The sequence below is a fragment of the Colobus angolensis genome, unplaced genomic scaffold (genome assembly GCF_000951035.1).
Source record: "Colobus angolensis palliatus isolate OR3802 unplaced genomic scaffold, Cang.pa_1.0 Scaffold10, whole genome shotgun sequence".
Classification (NCBI taxonomy): Eukaryota; Metazoa; Chordata; class Mammalia; order Primates; family Cercopithecidae; genus Colobus; species Colobus angolensis.
The window spans coordinates 9,975,594-9,993,242 of NW_012110919.1; the positions used below are offsets into that span (position 1 = coordinate 9,975,594).

General features: G+C 45.7%; 1 protein-coding gene across 9 annotated transcripts in view; it reads right to left on the reverse strand.

Annotated features, from left to right (window-relative positions):
* ANKS1B (ankyrin repeat and sterile alpha motif domain containing 1B) overlaps window positions 1-17,649 on the reverse strand; it is a 1,301,363-nt gene that overhangs the window by 6,017 nt on the left and 1,277,697 nt on the right. For 4 of the 9 annotated variants that reach the window (XM_011934476.1, XM_011934469.1, XM_011934508.1 and 1 more), the window contains 2 exons: window positions 10,170-10,337; window positions 3,148-5,012 (listed from right to left, as the gene is read on the reverse strand). In XM_011934476.1, coding sequence (XP_011789866.1) covers window positions 4,902-5,012; window positions 10,170-10,337 — 279 coding nt within the window. In that variant the 3' untranslated portion in view covers window positions 3,148-4,901. Of the gene's footprint in view, window positions 1-3,147; window positions 5,029-10,169; window positions 10,338-17,649 lie in introns of those variants that run through there. The other 5 variants (XM_011934527.1, XM_011934536.1, XM_011934483.1 and 2 more) reach the window with 3 other exon arrangements.

A 17,649-nucleotide genomic window follows, 5' to 3' on the forward strand; every position in this document is an offset into this window, starting at 1 on the left:
TGTGGGGTGGAGCTTCCAGGAAAGCTCTTAAAAGTTTGCCTTATTCAGCTAGACAATGCTTCCATCCTGTGGTCTTTACCATCTTTTCTAATACCTGGAATATGTGTGTGCTGGAGGATGCTCCAGCAGCCATTTTGTGACAACGAGGCATTCTTGAGGCTAAAAGCCACTTCCAAAGGATGGCAGAGTAGAAATACAGAAGGATCTTGAGATTTCAATGATATTATAAAGCTACAATTCCAGCTCTGTACTGCCTATCTCTGAAGTTCATGTTACATGAGGGAAAATTCAACCCCTACCTCGTTTAAGACACTGTTATTGCTGGTCTTTGCTACTAGTTCTTTAGTTCAATTCCTAACTGATACTCCCCAGAACAAACCTGGTGAATAACAGCAATTCAACAACTGTCACCGACCCCTGAATCTCTGCCCCCTCTACCCACTCACCCCAGCCACAAACACTCTGTTTTCCTGATGAGTAACTGGGTATCTAGCTGTGAGGTTGCTGAAGCTTCGTGGAATCTCAGAAAGTCATAAAGCTACTAAACGAGTTCACAAACAACTGATGCATAGACCACACCCAGCCCACAGATGAGTTCTGTGTGGCTCACACTTATTTTTTAAAACAGAGTTTGTTGCCAACACTTCAAAACCCAATGATTTCGCATAAAAATCCAGATTTATTAGAAAATCTGTGGACCCAGGGTCTTCCTTTCTGCCTGGCAACAATCATCTGGAACTCAGCAGCGGTTGCCCCTGAGACGAGGCACAGTCCCCACCCCACTCACTCATGTCACCTATATGGCTTGGAAGGCATGTGAGTTTGCAACCTGCTCAAAGCCACACCCCAGAAACGGCCTGCTAAAATGGGATTCCAGAATACACTTGCATCTTTCGTCTTTCTCAGTCTCCCCTGACTCAACACAGCACACTGGCATTGTTTTTTTTTCCTCTCAGAAAACTGAGCATGCACTTTTGAGAATCAGAGAGAAATCCGTCACTCAAATGTCAGAAAACAGCTGATGCTGCCTCTTACTTGGGGGCCTCTTGACTTCCCACGTGTCTTACTGCCACTTGAGAGGGAGGGCTGCAGGCAGGCAGGCTCCCTGGGGAGCAGCTGTTGGGATGCTTGATTGAGACACTGTGACATCCAGAGGACAATTAAATTGGGTATTGAATATGAATTGCTTTGAATGGTTTTTATTACCACATCGTGAGCTGACTTTGGTTGTAAAATCTGACTCCATCTCTTGCTCTTACTGTGGTGATGAGACAGAACTTCAAGATGTCCTAAATAGCGGGGCTTGGAACATGCCCATTAGCTCGTCTGTACTTGTGAAATCTGTCATCTGATACCTGCGCTCCTCCACTGTCTGAACCAAGTTAGGAGCCCTGATTAAACCTCCGTGGCTGCAGTCGCCACCTTCTGCCGGGTGACCCCGTTGGAGATGACAAATGAAGGATCTCTTATTTCAGCCTGATGTGTAAATCTTCACATCACTGGTCGTTAACTACTCTTGGAAAGTTAAATGCCCATGCAGCTTCCCCCCCCCCATACATAGGTCTCTGAGGTTTTGGAGAGAAAAACAATAACTGTTTTAATAATAATTTGTAGCTATGATTTTTGATGAGTTGTACACTGAGTGCAATATGTTGGCTGTAGAATGATCATCTTTGCAGAAGCAACTCTAAGGAAACTGACGCCATGCTAAGCACAGAGTGAGTTCTCAATAAGTAGACTGACTTGAGCTGAAGACAGAAACAGTTAAGTGGAGGTGGCACTCCCCTGGTTGGCACCAAGGTCTCAGGGTTATTTCAACCACAAAAATAAGTTCCAGCTCCTAGCTACTAACGGAGTCACAATATGCAGCATGGTGACGGTCAAAAGGCCTGAGCAAGTTCAAAGCACCATCTCTGCCTGCTTTGGAACTGGTTTCTGAGGGAAGCGGGACTCTGTTGGTGGGGCAGGCAGATGCTTGTGTCCATTTACCTAGAGGCACGGACAGCAGTGGGGCTGCCTGGCTGACTGCTGGGGAGAAACGACTGGAGCACGGGGTGGCTCAGTGGGGCCTTGCTGCATGTAGGCTCTGTGCTGGCTGTGTTGGCTAGTCACCCAACTTTATTTCAAAAAATGTGTTTCGAACCTTCAGATCGACTAGCCTATCTAAAAAGAGAACGTAGAAATTTATTTATTTTTTTTAAGTCTTCTTCCTAGAGATTTCCTGAAAACGGCCATTATATTCTAATTCTCTTGAGGCTAGACCACTTATCAAATTTTCATTTCTTTTCAGAAATAATTAGGAGTGATGCTACCTTGAATCCAGGTGTGAATTTTTATTGATTTTTGAGGATTTGGTCACGTGTTTCTTTATCCAAGCCTGTCTTCTGCTCCATCTTATCCAAACATTGAACCAGCAATATTCCCAAGTATTCCAACTTGAGAAAATCTTGTGTGTCTTGAGAAAAATCATTTCCATGACTTATTAATGAATTAACTAGGAATAATTTTCATAGGGTTCACTCACTCAAATTTGTCATAGAATACAATTTAATAAGAAATAATTAAATGGAGTAATTGAATTCAAGTCCTTTTTTGAGTAATGTTAGCATTCAATGACCCCCCTGCCCATGGTTATTGAAGTTATTCAATGTGTCAAATTTCCCCTTGAAGAAAATCAGCTGCAAATCTCTTCGTCAATGCATGGGCCGACTCTCGTCTGCCCCCTGTAGGTCTAGTCCTTCCTTTTTCCTGCCCTGCTCTGGTCTATGGGGCTGCTGTGTGTGTAGGAAAAAATGAGAGGACTGATGATCATGTAGATAATGTTTTTCCAAACATACCATCGATGCTGTGCTAAAAGTGATCCAGTTTGGTGATCCTTTCTCTTCTAGAGATGCCTGTCTTGACAATTCCTCCGTACAGTCTGCTTTAATATTTAAAAGAAGGCAGTGGGGGCTTAGGGCTGAAATTAAAGTTTCAGAGCCTGTGTATCTTTCTCAGACTGGTTGAACTTGGAACTAGGCAAATTTTCTTAACAATTTTGCCAATTAAAAAAGTCCCTTTAGCTGTAGATGCTGAGAAGGCTGGGCCTTTGGTTCTGCTCCTAAATGGGAGTGGGGAAGGTGCTCACAGAACGATGCCAAGCACCACTGCTGTACAACTTCTGTTTTATTTTTGTGTGCTTTTTTTTATAGGATATAAATAATGACAAAAATTACAAAATTTATAACTGGAAGCCCAAGCTTATTTACACATATGCTTCTGTTTCAGCAAAGCTCCTATTGACTTTGCTCCTATACAATTGCCTCCTGGTACCATATTTTAGTGTTATTTAACTCTCATTTTGCTACATACATATCAACAGTGAATAGGCAAAATATATACAAGGAACTGTTCAGTTCAAGTAATTTAATATTGTATTAAAATTCTTCAACACTGAACTAAAACCATATACATTTTTTAGTTTGAAATAAAATGTAGTTATTCTTCAAAACTCACCAACTGATGAATGTAACTGATCATTAGGTTTAAAATAATATCAGTTAATAAAAAAACATTAAGACAATTCCACAATTTATCAATATCGCTCTAATGAACTTCAAAATGATTCACAATATGATTGTTAGAACAATATACATTAAAATGTTTTTTTCTATAATGATATTGGTATTGTTTATATAATTTGATTCTACATAAATATACATTATGGTATCATACAAATACTCCACAGAGACATTAAAAAATTAAAATACCTTAAAGAAATGTAAGTAAATTTTATTTAATCAAATAGTAAGCAAACTTTTTTTTTTTGTCTGTCTCAAGAAAAGTTTTATTACTTTGGAATTTCTTCTTTTTTTTGTATTTACTTTTTCTAGAAAAAGAAATTTTTGCAATAGAATTTTATTAACACCTTTCTCAAACAAGGTTTCCAGGACAGAAATCTTGACAGCAGGAGCACTAGATTTTTTTTTTTAACATGTTCTTTAAAACACTGTGAAGATTAAAAAAACAATCTCGGCAGGCTGATGGCTGCCTCAGCACTTTCGGGCCTCCTGCTTTAGGGAGCATCACCACTATTTTGCCACCACTGAGCCAGTCCTCTTGGTAGTAGCCATAGAAATTTAATTATTCGAAATGAAACCAGAAACATCCCTCACAACTAACCTAGTTTTCTTATCAATGCATTAATGAAACATTCTTTTAATAAAAATATTTAATACAAGACACATTTTGCTGTGCATAATAAATTCCTCTATTTTAAATCATTCCTTCCTTTTGAACCAATCATTCAGTTGAAAGGTTTTGTTTCTCTGACATAGTTGATTACATATAAAATCCACAAATATAGAAATCGGGAAACAGAATCTCCTGGCAATCATATCACGGGAGTTGTTTTTGTCCTTTTGCATTAAATGATACTCAATGATAGAATGATTTTACAGATGCTTTGGAGGTGGGAGGGGTAGTGCTGCTCTGACTTCACCCTTAAGACTGCTGACAGTGAAAACATACTTTTAGGCAGTATTAGAGATCCCCTTTACTTTTTTTTTTTCTTTTTTTTTTTTTTTTAAGAAAAGGTATTATCCCCAAATGAAGCAAAGCAAGTACTGGGGCGGAGTCATCAGAAATACCTTGGGAGGTGGTGGGGAGGGGAGTCGGGAGCATCGGGGAAAACCCATCTCAACTCACGCCTCTCGGGGGTTGCGACCGGAAAGTCTTGCGTTTTCCGTCACTGGTGCAGAAAGAACTTCCCCAGGAATGGCCAGTGGCCTTTCGCCCCTAACAAGGCCGCACGCTCAGAGCAGTCTTCCTCCTGGGCTGGGTGGACGCGGAGGCGCGAAGGAAAGCCTGCTCCGGGACTGCTTGGCGAGCAAGGCACCGCGAGGACAGGAGGACGGCGAGTATCAGAAAATCGTGGTTTCATACTTGGTATTAATGCCCCTCTTGGCTTCTTGGCCCGGCTCCACAATCCACGGTAGATTGGCCAGAGTCTTTTGCTCAGATGGGTCGATCTGCTTTAAAACAGAAAGGCTGATGCCTGTTATACGGTCGCCGCGCGGGTGCGCGCATGCACGCGGACGCCGCTGGCGAACCCACGCCAGGCCCCGCGCCCCAGGCCGGGGGCGGCGATGCTGGTCTAGGCGGCTCGCGTGCTCACTCTTTGGACACACATTTACCGCATACCGACTCTCTGCAGGGCACCCTGAGGGTGACGGTGAATGAGGCACAGCCCTTGCCCTTGTGAGCACACAGATGGGGAGCAGACAGAGGCGGATTTCAGTGCTGAGAGGTGAGATACGAGGGGAAGAGAGGGCACCATGTAGGCACACACACCTTGGGAGCCAGGGGGGCTTCATGGAGGAGGTGAATCAGGCCATGCCACTCCCCGGCTCTCACTCTCCAGTGGTTTCCATCAGTCAGTCAGAACAAAACCCGAACTCCTCACCGTGACCTCCAGTACCCCTGCCCACCTGAATTTTCTGCTCCAGCCACATAGCTTCCTTGCTCTTCCTGCCCACCAAGCCCATGCCCAGGGCCTCTGCGCTCATCATCTGCCCTGCCCGAGTTCCCTTCTCCAGACACCTGCATGCCTCATGCTCTAATGTTATTCAGGTCTCTGCTCAAATGCCACTTCCATTGCCACCTGTATTCCTAGAAGCCTTATCTGTTTACTCCTACAAAAAGCACCCCAACTTTTCTGCTGTCCTCTTCTACCTTATTCTTCACAATATTTATTGCCATTATGCATCATCACATATTTATTTGTTCATCCTTCACTGCCATGTATGCTCATGGAGGCAGGATTTTGTCTATTTTGATCACTGCCATTTTCTCCAAAACGCAGAAAAGCTCCTGGCAACCCCGTAAATAATAGGCACACAATAAATATTTGTTGAGTAAATGGTATCAAAAGAATGAGGTAATATTTAAATGGACAGCTGAAGGACCGGCAAGTATTTGCCTGAAGACAGGAGGAGGAGGCAATTGAAGTAGATGAAACAGCTCATGCAGAAGTCCCAGAATAATCTATAAACAGAATAAAACAGAGCCTCATCTTCCACCATATACAGAAATCAACTCAAAATGGATTAAAGAATTAGAGGGAAGACCTGAGACGATGAAAGAACTGGAAGAAAACATTGGGGAAACACTACGGGACATTGGTCTGGGCAAAGATTTTTTGGGTAAAATCTCAAAAGCACAGGCAACAAAAGCAGAAATAGACAAATGGAATTACATCAAGTGAAAAAGCTTCTGCACAGCAAAGGAGAACAATCAACAAAGCAAAAAGACAACCTACAGAATGAGAGAAAATATTTGCAAAGTATCCATCTGACAAGGGATTAATAACCAGAATAAATAAGGGACTCAAAAAACTCAACAGCAAAAAACAAAAACAAAATCAACCCAATCTGATTAAGTAATAGGCAATAGAACTGAACAGGTATTTCTAAAAAGACGACATACAAATGGCCAACAGGTGTAGGTAAAAGTGCTCAACATCACTAATCATCAGGGACATGCAAATGACAATCACAATGTGATACCATCTCACCCCCGCTGGAATGGCTACTATCAAAAAGACAAAAGTTAGTGGATGCTAGTGAGGTTACAGAGAAAGGGAAACACTTCTACACTGTTGGTGGGAATCTAAATTAGTAAAGCCACTATGGAGAATAGCATGGAGGGTCCTCAAAAAACTAAAAATAGAGCTACCATATATTTCAGATATCCCACTACTGGGTATATACACAAAAGAAAAGAAATCAGTGTATCAAAGAGATATCTGCACTCCCATGTTTATTGCAGAATTATTCACAGCAGTCAAGACATGGAATCAAACTAAGTGTCCATCAGTGAACGAATGGGTAAAGAAAATGTGGTATATATACACAGTGGAATGCTATTCAGCCATAAAAAGAATGAGATCCTGTCATTTGCAGCAACATGAATGAACTGAAGGTCATTATGTTGAGTGAAATAAGCCAGGCACAGAAAGACAAATATTGTATGTTCTCATATGTGGAAGCTATAAAAAGTGGATCTCATGGAGATAGAGTAGAATGGTGGTTACCAGAAGTTGGAAAGTGAAGAAGGGAGAGTAGGGATGAAGAGAGATTAGTTAATAGGTACAAAAATATGGTTAAATAGAAGGAGTAAGTTCTAGTATTTGATAGCGCAGTAGGGTGACTATAGTTAACAATAATTTATTGTATATTTCAAAATAGCTAGAAGAATTGTAATTTCTCAACACAAAAGAAAAATGTTTGAGGAGATGGATATCTCAGTTACTGATATGATCATTACATATTGTATACATGTGTCAAAATATCACATAGCAATAAAAAACAGTCCCAGAGGTAAGGGAAAATGGTCATTGAGGGGTTGGGGTCAGTTTGCAGGATAGGGAACAGGAGGGCAGACAACTAAGGGTGAGGAGGTGAGCGGGGGCCCAGTCAGGCTGAGCCTTGAGACAAATCCTAAAATGATTTTGTCCCTGTGCATACAAATACAACGGGCCACTCCTGGGGCGGGGCTGGGCTGTCCGCTCTCAGGAACGGCCCCAGGGTGAGATCTACACCATGGCTGCCTCTTCCTTTGGTGTTTCCAGGTCTGCCTGCCCTGTCCTAGCTGCCTGCTCTGCTCAGAACCTGGGGTGGTGGGAAGGCCTCTCCCATTTCTCTGACACCATGAGCTTTGCAGCTGCCTTCTACCATGCCTTGACTGTATCTCCATAAGGTTGTGGGGAGGACCTCACGTGTTCTTAGGGATCACTGAATATTTCTTACCAAGAAATGCCCGGGGCTGAGGGAACTAGAATACTAATGCCTGTCGAGGGGGACTGATCTTGAAGCACATAAATAACATCAGTATTATTCACTGTATATTTTCCTGTTTCCCTTGAAGGCATCTGGATGAATATTCTATGAGCTCTTATGGCACCTAACCCTTTGTGCTCTTCTGGAAGAAGCCTGTGGGGACCAGGGTAAGGTCAGATAGAGGCACCTGCTGTGAACAGATTTATTTAGCCCACATAAGAATGAATACAATAGTCTGAGAGAGAATCTCTAAAACATTCTGCAAGTTCCTGGACACTTAACAGCCTAATCAATCTCAAGGATACGCTTATGAAATCCACCCACAGGCCCTCATTTCTACAGATACTCACTGAGTACCTGCCATGGGCCTGGTCCTGGTGGTGACAAGACAGGTGGGGTCCCTGTGTGCATGAAACTTATGTTTTTGTGGAGGAAGACAGACAATAAACAAGCCATCAGTAAAAAAACCCTCAATTAATAAATGCTACACAGAATTAAAAGCAGATGACATGCTTGAAGGTGACTGGGTGTCTACATCACATTGGGTGGTCAGGACATCCGCCTCTTCAAGTAGCCGAGACCTGAATGACAAGATGAAGTCAGCCATGCAGAAACTGGGGGAGGATATTCCAGGTGTGGGGAGCAGGTGGCATAAAGGCCTCAGGTAGGAGTGAGCATTATATAGTCAAGGAATGGGAAGACCTCAGCATCAAAGAGGACTGTGGTGGGGGAAACTGTATTCTGGGTACTTGGGGCAGAGGGTGCCATGACTGATCTCTGCTGTGTGGGGAGGGGAGTCTCAAGGAGCTATACTGCATAGGCCTGGGGCTAGGTGGCAGTGGCCCCAACTGGGAGAGAGATGGAGGAAGTGGGGAAGAGTGGACGGGACTGAGATATATTTTAGGGGTAGGGTTGATGGGATTTGCTCATGGGCTGGATACAGAGGTAAGGGGAAGACGGGAATCCCGGCTGACTTGTACACTTTGGGCTTGAGTTGCATGGTGAGTGGCTGTGGGGTGGGGAAGATGGTGAGAGAACAGCTTTGAGGGGAAAATCAGGAATTGTGTCCTGGCCAGGCTAAGTTTCAGACGTCTGTGAGGCATCAAGGTGGAAATGTGAAAGAAGTTGGCCATGTGAGTCTGGAGATACAGAACTGGGAAGCAGTGTGTTGGGTTGGGTCGGTGCTGAGTGGGAGGACCAGGGGCTCAGAGCGTGGCATTGGAAGAAAGATTTCAGAGGAGGTGCAGCTCCTGGGGATGGTGGGTAATGAGTGATGGGCACAGGAACGAATGGCTGGGGCTGGAGGGAAAGGTCCCGAAAGCAAACTGTCAGGGAAATGTGAGACCAGATGCTGGAGGGGTCATCCCTGTGGATGTTGATATTACCAAGAAGGGTGACAGGGGTAGGCCTCCAAAAGAAGACTGAAAACAAGAACTGCATTGTCATAAAGAGAGGTGCCTCCTTGCAAATGTTAAAAATGCCTGCTGCTGTTCCCCTGACAGTGGAGGTAGGGGCTGGTGAGGAGGAGGAGAGACAGTTCCAGATGGTAGGATTCGGGGGTGTGAGAGCAATGCATTCTGGGGGAGTCCCAGAGTTTCTAGTTTCTAGGATGCAATACGGCAGCCGGGGCAGAAACCAGATGGGAGGCTGGTTGGGAAACTTCCAGCTTTTGGATATTGCTACTACCAGAGGAGGTCGCTTTGAAGTCATGCAAGCCTGTTGGGACAGGATGTCTGCAGAGCCTGTGGGAGGGAAGAGGAAGAAATTCCTGGAGGAAGGCAGATGCTGAGAAGGAGGGGCTGCACCTTCTGAACAGTCACCATGCTGCAGGAAGCCTCAGCTGCGGGAGACAAAGCACCCGGGCCATGGCGCAGGCCTTGCATATAGCAGGGCAGCCTGTGCATCCAGCTTCCTCTAGCTGGGGACCGAGGACATCATCATTGTGTACCTCTGCAAACCTCTCTGGAGGCCAGGGGCTTGCAGGAGGCTTTGCCCTATGATGAGATGGCAGCTGAAGCCCCAGGGAACACTGCTCCCAAGCTTTCCCAAACCTTTAGTTAGGTAAAATTCACCAAGAACGGCAGTACCTGCTGCTGAGACCCTTCATAGGGTTTCTGCAGGTGACTGAGAAAGTAGATTTCTCTGGAGGCTTCAGGTTGAGGGAGACGGTCCCCAAGACTTGGTGGGAACCAGGCTGAGGTGATGATGGACACATGCCAGGAAGAGGCCAAGGTAAAGGATGAAGAAGAGGCCCTGGATTCTAATGGCACCCACACCACACAAGAGCCTGGTTAGCAGCCCCTTTCCCTCCTGTTCAAGGTTTTTGAGAACATCTGTATCTTTTTTACTTACCACGGACTTGCGAATGCTAACGCGGGGCTTGGGGATAGGTTTGGAGGGTTTGTTTTCAAAGCTTTCTGGAAGTGTGGAGGAGTGTCCCCCTTTTCTTGCTTGTAGTGCTAGCTGGTAAGCGACTTCGAATGCCTGTCCCAGGGTTAGGATGATTTCGTAGGCTAAATTCTGCAAGAAAAATGAGAAAGCATTTGCTACTGGCACACTGCAAATTAGAATGGGTGGAATGGCTGAGGAACACTGAGGGAGGTGAACTAGGGAGGAACTTGAATTACTTCACCAGAGGCAGCAGCGATTCAGTGGAAATCTACGAAGAACAGGACACTGCCGGTCCAACTTAGGATTTACAGCAGGCATTAGTCACTTGTGAAAAGAAAAATCTTGGGACCCCAAATCACTAAGATAAAGGAAAAAGTCAACTGGGAACTGTGTTGGGCAAACCTGCCTTGCACTCTATTCCTAAGTAAGATAGCTACAAAGATAAAAAAGCTACATACCTCCCTCACAATTTGCCCACAAGGAAATTTCCTGTGGACAAAAGACAGAACTCAAAGTCATCCCTCTGCTCATGTGTGAGATAAACGCATATCTGATTGCTTTCTTTGTCCTGTTGTTTTCCTAAGCCAGACTAAGGCATAAGTGACTATTCATGTAAATTGTGTATTCAGTGAAAGACTAATCAGAAACTCAAAATAATTCAACTGTTTGTCTCTTATCTACCTATGACCTGGAAGCCCCCTTCCCACTTCTAGTTGTCCTGCCTTTCCGGACCAAACCAATGTACTTCTTACACATACTGATTGATATCTCATGCCTCCCTAAAATGTATAAAGCCAAGCTGTGCCTTGACCACCTTGGGCACATGCTGTCAGGACCTCCCAAGTCACCATGCTGCAGGAAGCCTCAGCTATGGGAGACAAAGCACCCGGGCCATGGCGCAGGCCTTGTGTCACAGGTGCATCTTTTTTTTTTTTTTTTTTTTTTAGATGGAGTCTCGCTCTGTCACCCAGGCTGGAGTGCAGTGACACAATCTCGGCTCACTGCAACCTCCACTTTCTGGGTTCAAGCAATTCTCTTGCCTCAGCCTCCCGAGTAGCTGGGACTATAGACACATGCCACCACGCCCAGCTAATTTTTGTATTTTTAGTACAGTCAGGGTTTCACTATGTTGGCCAGGCTGGTCTCAAATTCCTGACCTCGTGATCCACCCGCCTCGGCCTCCCAAAGTGCTGGAATTACAGTCTTTAACCTTGGCAAAATAAATTGACTGAGACTTGTCTCAGATACTTTTTGGTTTACACACTGATAGGGCACACTTGCTTACAGATCCCCAGTTAGCCCCAGGAGGAGCAGGTTCCACAGCCCACTGGTTCCAGGAGCCCACACCATTTAGAGCTCTCCCTGTGGGCAGCTGGTTTGCCCCCGAGGCCTTGGAAGGGAAGGAGTTACTACTGGTATTTCTGCTGAGTCCTGGGAGCGCTTCAGCCTTGCCTGTGAGGATGATCCCACACACACCACAGGAGGTGTTCCTGAGAAGTTTGGGTCTTTTTACCTCAAACTTCTGTGATTCAGTGAACATCTATGAAACACAATCAAAATCTAATTTAGGCCTAGAGGAGAGGCATTAGTCATGCTGGTGTGGCGGCTCACAGTCGCAGCAGTGAGCACGCAAACAGTGCTCCAACAGAGCCAATTCCCCAGCTATTTCTTCAGGCTTTTGCTCTCCCTGTGGGTCCACTCTATATTTTATGATCAAATCAGCAAGAGACAGGAGATTCTGTCAGGCCAGATGCCATGCCAAGCAGCGCCTGGGAGAAAAGTTCTTTTCCTCCGACCTTCAATCAGTCCTTTTCTCAAGACGATTTCTAGCTTTCTTCTCTTCTCCAAATCTGTATCTTTGATTTCTGCCTTTTCTTCCAAGCACAGCTCTGCCTGGTCTTCTCTCACTGAGAAACCATCACATTGTCTAACCCAAAAGGGGCAGAGTGTCCACCACACCCTGAGGTCACAGAGCGTCAGAGGAGCAGATGCATACTGGTCACAGACAGCGTTCTGAAGGTTGCTGCGGCAGCTGAGAGCAGACACGGTCTACCCCAAGTTTTCTTATTTCTTTTTTTTTGAGACAGAGTTTTGCTCTTTTTGCCCAGGCTGGAGTGCAATGGCATGATCTCGGCTCACCGCAACCTCCATCTCCTGGGTTCAAGCAATTCTCCTGCCTCAGCCTCCCAAGCAGCTGAGATTACAGGCATGCACCATCACGCCTGGCTAATTTTGTATTTTTAGTAGAGATGGGGTTTCTCCATGTTGGTCAGGCTGATCTCGAACTTCCCACCTCAGGTGATCTGCCCACCTCGGCCTCCCAAAGTGCTGGGATTATAGGCGTGAACCACCATGCCCGGCCATCCAAGTTTTCATTCTGATGAATGTCCCTAGAATGTCTGTTCATGGTTTCTCAAAAATCACAGAAATATAATTCTGCTGATGCTGATACTGCAACTAAGCTGACCCTCTCTGTTCCTGCCCATCTCCACCCTCATCAAGCGCTCTGGGAGCCCGATTCCCACACTGCTGCCCGGGAGATGTGTTTGTGATTGTTCACATTTGATGATGATGGAAAGGAAGACACAGGATGGCGCCTTCTGAGGCCATGGGGAAGAGGCCCAAGGGTTCTAGACCAACCAGATTTCAGATCCATGCCAGATCTATTGTGATGGTCTCAGAACCAAGTGCGGAAAATGCCTCTGAGCTTGAGAGTTGGTTTGGGAGAGGATGTATCTGTCTCTTTAAATGAGTTGTTAGGAAATACTGACCCTACAAGACAGACATCTGCCTGCTGGAGATACTGCACCTTTTACAGCAAGCTGAGCACTTCCTTGCAATGAACACTGAGCCTGTGTTTGCCTCCAGAGATGAGTCAGCCTAGTAAATTAGTAACGCACCAGCAAATGATAGTGGAGGAGGCCTGAGAGACAGCTCTGACCATCACTGCACAAAGAGGGCTGAGCTCTTTCCACTGCCTACACTTGGCACTCACATCACCGTCAGCTTTGCCTCTTAGTGTTTGCGTGGGTCCCCTCTGAAAGGCAGGCAGGGCTTCTGACTTCTGTAGTCTCAGAATGAAGATGCAGGCTCTTGCTGTTGTTCATGCTACTGTGGAAGATGGCTGATTTCCATCTGTTGGGGACATGTAACAGATATTCGTGTTCTGGGTGGGAAACTAGACTAAGATGAAGGTGTGAGATTCAGTGATTCTGTAGCATGTGGTCTTTATCTGCTGTAACAGTGGAACTTAATGAGTGTGAATTCCTTTATCATTAACCTAAAAATAAGTTAGTGAAAGTGAGATCTACTTAAAGCTCCAGTATCTTCAAATTAAGTAAGAAGACCTTCATTTGAGCAACTGAGGTTTTTCACATGACTATGGGAAGCCTAAAGGTTTTGGGAGAGAATGTGTTAGAAGTCCTGCCCTTTCATTTTTAATTAGTTCCTGGTATTAGGAAACTGCTCAAATAAGACACAGAGACCAGACTGTTGGATTAAGTTTTTCTACCTAATGGCTTCTCCTGGTTCCGCTTGCATTTTCCTTGACATCTTGCTTTGGTTTTTTTTTTTTTTTTTTTTGAGGCGGAGTCTCGCTCTGTCGACTGGACTGGAGTGCAGTGGCCTGATCTCAGCTCACTGCAAGCTCCGCCTCCCGGGTTTACGCCATTCTCCTGCCTCAGCCTCCGGAGTAGCTGGGACTACAGGCGCCCGCCACCTCGCCCGGCTAGTTTTTGTATTTTTAGTAGAGACGGGGTTTCACCATGTTAGCCAGGATGGTCTCGATCTCCTGACCTCGTGATCTGCCCGTCTCGGCCTCCCAAAGTGCTGGGATTACAGGCTTGAGCCACCGCGCCCGGCCTATCTTGCTTTGGTTTTATTTGAGAATGCTTTGCAGAGTTTCTTTTGTGATTATGTATAGCACACGATTGGACACTGTTACCTTTCCTCTTTTGTCTGCAGCCTTACTGTGTGTGGTACTGATACTGGGTGCCAGGAGGGTCCATGGGCACCGAGACACACCTTCCAAGCACTGTGTTGCCCATCCCGACACACCAGTGCCCTTTTGGGGAAACAGATGCTCATCCCATGGGACCTGAGGACACACGTGTACATGGGGAAAGAACCCCCATTTTTTTGTACCTACATTTCTCCTGCCTCTCCTATTAACATTCCTACTATCTGAAATGGGAGAGTTGCTATCATGTACGAGGAGACTCTACCGGGATGAGGCTGAAAATTCTATTGTAAAATCAGAAGGCTTAGGTGAGAAGCCCATCTTGCAAACCTCAGTGATGTTGGCTGGCTCTGAAGAGCCCACGGTGACACCCAGAAAATCTGAAAGCCCAACTGTCTCTGCCTTCAACATATTATCCCTGCAACTGTGGGGAGGCCAGTGCCTGGTAGTGGGCCTGGCACATTGCAGGCACTGAAGAAATGCTTGCTTGCTTGCTTGCTGAATGAATGAATATCCAAAGGACGAGCTGGAGTAATCATCACATTTCTAGTTAATACTCAGTCTAGTTACCATTAAGGGAGAACTTAATAGGTGTGAGGGATGTGCCAAGCCTTATCTTTGTTTCATTTAAGTCTTACCACAATCACGTGCAGTAGCATAATTATCTTCATTTTATAGATGAGGCAATGGAGGCTCAGAGGGGTGAAATAACTTTCCAGACATCACAGAGATAGAAAGTTACAGAACTTGACATGAGCCAATATCTATGCTCAAAATCCCCTGCTCTTGGCCCAACCCCTGTGTCTACCCAGTTTGTCTCTAAGATGGCTGCCATCAACTCTCCCCTCCTGTGCACACCATGGTGTTTCCCTGTTGAGAAGTTGAATCTGCTCTTTGAATCTGGATTGGTTTTACTGACTTGCTTGACCCATAGGATGTAGCAGAAGCAACATGCTGAACTTGTGAGGTTGAATCATGAGGAGTCTTGCAGCTTCCTCCTGGGCCTCTAGGAACGTTACTCCGGAGGAATTAGTCATGTAAAAAGTCTCACCATCCTGGCTGGATGCGGTGACTCACGCCTGTAATTCCAGCACTTTCGGAGGCTGATATTGTTTAGCTGTGTCCCCACCCAAATCTCATCTTGAATTATAGCTCCCATAATTCCCACATGTTGTGAGAGGGACCTGGTGGGAGGTAACTGAATCATGGGGGAGGGTCTTTCCCATGTTGTTCTTGTGACAGTGAATAAGTCTCACAAGATCTGATGGTTTTATAAATGGGAGTTCCCCTGTACACACTCTCTTGCCTACCGCCACACAAGATGTACCTTTGCTTCTCCTTCGCCTTCCACCATAGGCCTCCCCAGCCATGTGGAACTGTGAGTCCATTAAACCTCTTTTCTTTATAAATTACCCAGTCTTGGGTATGTCTTTATTAGCAGTACTAGAACAGACTAATACGGAGGCTGAGGTGGGTGGATCACTTGAGGTCAGGAGTTCAAGACCAGCCTGGCAAAAATGGTGAAACCCCATCTCTTCCAAAAATACAAGAAAAAAAATTAGCCAGGCTTGGTGGCAGGCACCTGTAATCCCAGCTACTCGGGAGGTTGAGGCAGGAGAATCGCTTGAACCTGGAAGGCAGAGGTTGCAGTGAACTGAGGTTGCACCACTGCACTCCAGCCTGGGTGACAGAGCGAGACTCCATCTTTTTTTTAATTTTTTTTTGAGACAGAGTCTCGCCCTTGCTGCCCAGGCTAGAGTGCAATGGCACGATCTTGGCTCACTGCAACCTCTGCCTTCTGGATTCAAGGTATTCTCCTGCCTCAGCTTCCCGAGTAGCTGGGATTACAGGCACCCGCCACCACGCCCGGCTAATTTTTTGTATTTTTAGTAGAGACAAGATTTCACCATGTTGGCCAGGCTGGTCTCGAACTCCTGCCCTCAGGTGATCCACCTGCCTCAGCCTCCCAAAATGCTGGGATTACAGGCATGAGCCACCGCGCCTGGCCGAGACTCCATCTTAAAAAAATAGGAAAAAAAAAGGTCTCGCCATCCTGAGATCATCATGCTATGAGGACGCCTGAGCTAGCCCCAGGGAGAGGCTGCCTGGACAGGAACAACGGTTTCAGCCAGGCTAGCCCAGGCTCAAGATTTGGGAGTGAAGGGGTCTCAAAGACATTGGAGCTCCAGCAGACATCACATAGAGAAGACTCAAGGCCCAGACAGCTGGCTCCAGTCGGGCTGCCCCAGCATCTCCAGCCATTGCAGGCACCCTGGCTGAGGCCCCAGATGTTGTTGAGCAGGACTGCCACCCCCAGTCCAGATCCCTGACTTAGAGAATTGTGAACATAATAAATGGATGCTGTTTTATATTCTGGGGTGGTTTATTACACGGCAATAGATAACTGGAACACCATGTGATGCTGCAGAAGGCTGGCTGGACCCTCATTCAGACAACAGGAAGATGACCCATGAGCCCAGGAGCTGTGATGAATGCAGCTTAGCCAGGAGGCCAGTCCTGGAGCCACCCCGTCCCCATGCCTGGCTGCCCTGGCTGTGGGGAAGCTGGCTGATCACAGCGAGCACTAAGGTGTCCTATCCCGTCTGCTGGCTCAAACCACAGTGCTGCAGTGAAGTCAGCAAAATCATGCTCTCGTCTCCACTTACTACCTCCCTTGGGCATCAGTTCAAACTCACTTAGCTTTACCTTTATTACCTCACGTCTCTCTAATGCTGTAACCTGGCCTGTCTCTGACCTTGGCTCCTCCTGCCTCATATAAGCTCATTGGAAGATACTTGCCTTGGTCTTTCTAGCATAATTCTTTTGAGACACATTTATTATGGCAATTGATCTGGAGCATTTTCTACCTTACAGAGACCACCAGTGAAAGAGGGCTGCATGTGTGTGCATGTGTGCACATGTGTATGTGTGTGTGCATGCGGGGTGCAGGTGTGAGGGTTGATTACTGAAAACAGCATACTCTGAGCCTTGGTTTTCTCATCTTAAAATGGGGATAATACCACACGCAGTACCCACCTAACTGGATTGTTCTTATAATGGCTAATAATATTATTTAACCAAATGGCAATACCGGCTAGCATGTATTATTTACTGTGTGCCATGCACCACGCCAAGTGCTTCAACATGGACTTTTTAATTCAATCCTAACCACATCTGTATGGCGTAGGTCTATTACTTCCATTTTGCACATGAGATAATTACGCTCAGAAAGGTTAAATAACTTGCTCATGAAGTCAGCACCCAACCAAACTGGGCTTTGAATCCAGTTGTTCTGAGAGGCCGTGCTCTTCTTGACCATTACACCTTAGAACTATACATTAGATAAAATAAAAAAAATTCTGTAATCTGTTTAAAAAAAGTTTAAAAAACAGGAGCCAATTGAGCTTCCAAGTGACTGACCCATCTTGGCTGTGGTGAGGTCACCTATTGGCCCATTTGCCTGGGTCTCATGCCCAGCCTGTC